The sequence below is a fragment of the Penaeus monodon genome, chromosome 22 (genome assembly GCF_015228065.2).
Source record: "Penaeus monodon isolate SGIC_2016 chromosome 22, NSTDA_Pmon_1, whole genome shotgun sequence".
NCBI lineage: Eukaryota > Metazoa > Arthropoda > Malacostraca > Decapoda > Penaeidae > Penaeus > Penaeus monodon.
Window position 1 is genome coordinate 42,283,420 of NC_051407.1, and position 874 is coordinate 42,284,293.

The window sequence follows — 874 nt, forward strand, 5'->3', positions numbered from 1 at the left end:
GGGGGGGGGGATTAGAAAAAAGACAGTATACCTAGATTTTTCCTTGGAAAGCATAAGCATCAGACCAGAAAGTCATTTAAGTGCTTCATAAGAATTAATTAACATGCCCGTTTCTGCGGAATTAATGAGATTATGCACTCATTAGATTAGGGGAATGAAGTAAGCTTTAAACGAATCAAATATTTTCAGAAATTTATTCAAAATATATAATAATTATAGATAGGTATTTACAATCTATTTAAATATAATTACCATCTATATTTTTTCTGGATTTTGCTTTATCTTCAGTCTATTATCTAAACTTTTTTGTTTTGTTGAAGTAATGGAATGATTTGTGAATAACTCGAACATGATTCCTACAATTGTAGTACACGTAAATGGAATGAGGAGAGTAATTGTCAACAGACTGTGAATATATACACAACGGAAAACGGATGACAGTAAATCCACACCGACAGACCATGCACGACAGACCATGGGCGTCGATAATCTTGAGGGAACATCGAAGCGAAGCTCCCCGTGTGATCTCGCACCAATCTTTTCAGCCGATGAGAGTCAACGAATTTCAGCGAACACCATCCAGGATCATATCCGCGGAGTGCACGGAAAAGCGGAGGACGTGTTGGCGGGAGAGAGGGTTGAAGCGGAGGCGCGACTCGGCCCCTGACAATCACTCTAATCTCTCCAGGAAGAACGGGATGAGGTCCTGTGGGTTCGCGCAGTCGGGTATGAAGCGCCCTTCCACCTGGAGGCAGAACTCGGCGCAGAGGCCACCCTTGAAGTGGTCGTGGTACATCAGCTTGCACTGGGCACAGTTCTTGATACAGATGGTGACCTTGTTGGCAGCGGAGTCGGCGGCGGGAGGCACGCCGAG

The 874-nt window shown here is 44.2% G+C and overlaps 1 protein-coding gene across 1 annotated transcript in view; it reads right to left on the bottom strand.

The window, feature by feature from the left end:
- Positions 1-180: 180 nt before the first annotated feature.
- Positions 181-874, bottom strand: part of LOC119587164 (eclosion hormone-like) — a gene marked incomplete in the record, with an annotated part of 9,094 nt that continues 8,400 nt past the window's right edge. The window contains 1 exon segment of the mRNA XM_037935930.1: positions 181-874. Within this exon segment, the coding sequence (XP_037791858.1) occupies positions 671-874 (204 nt within the window).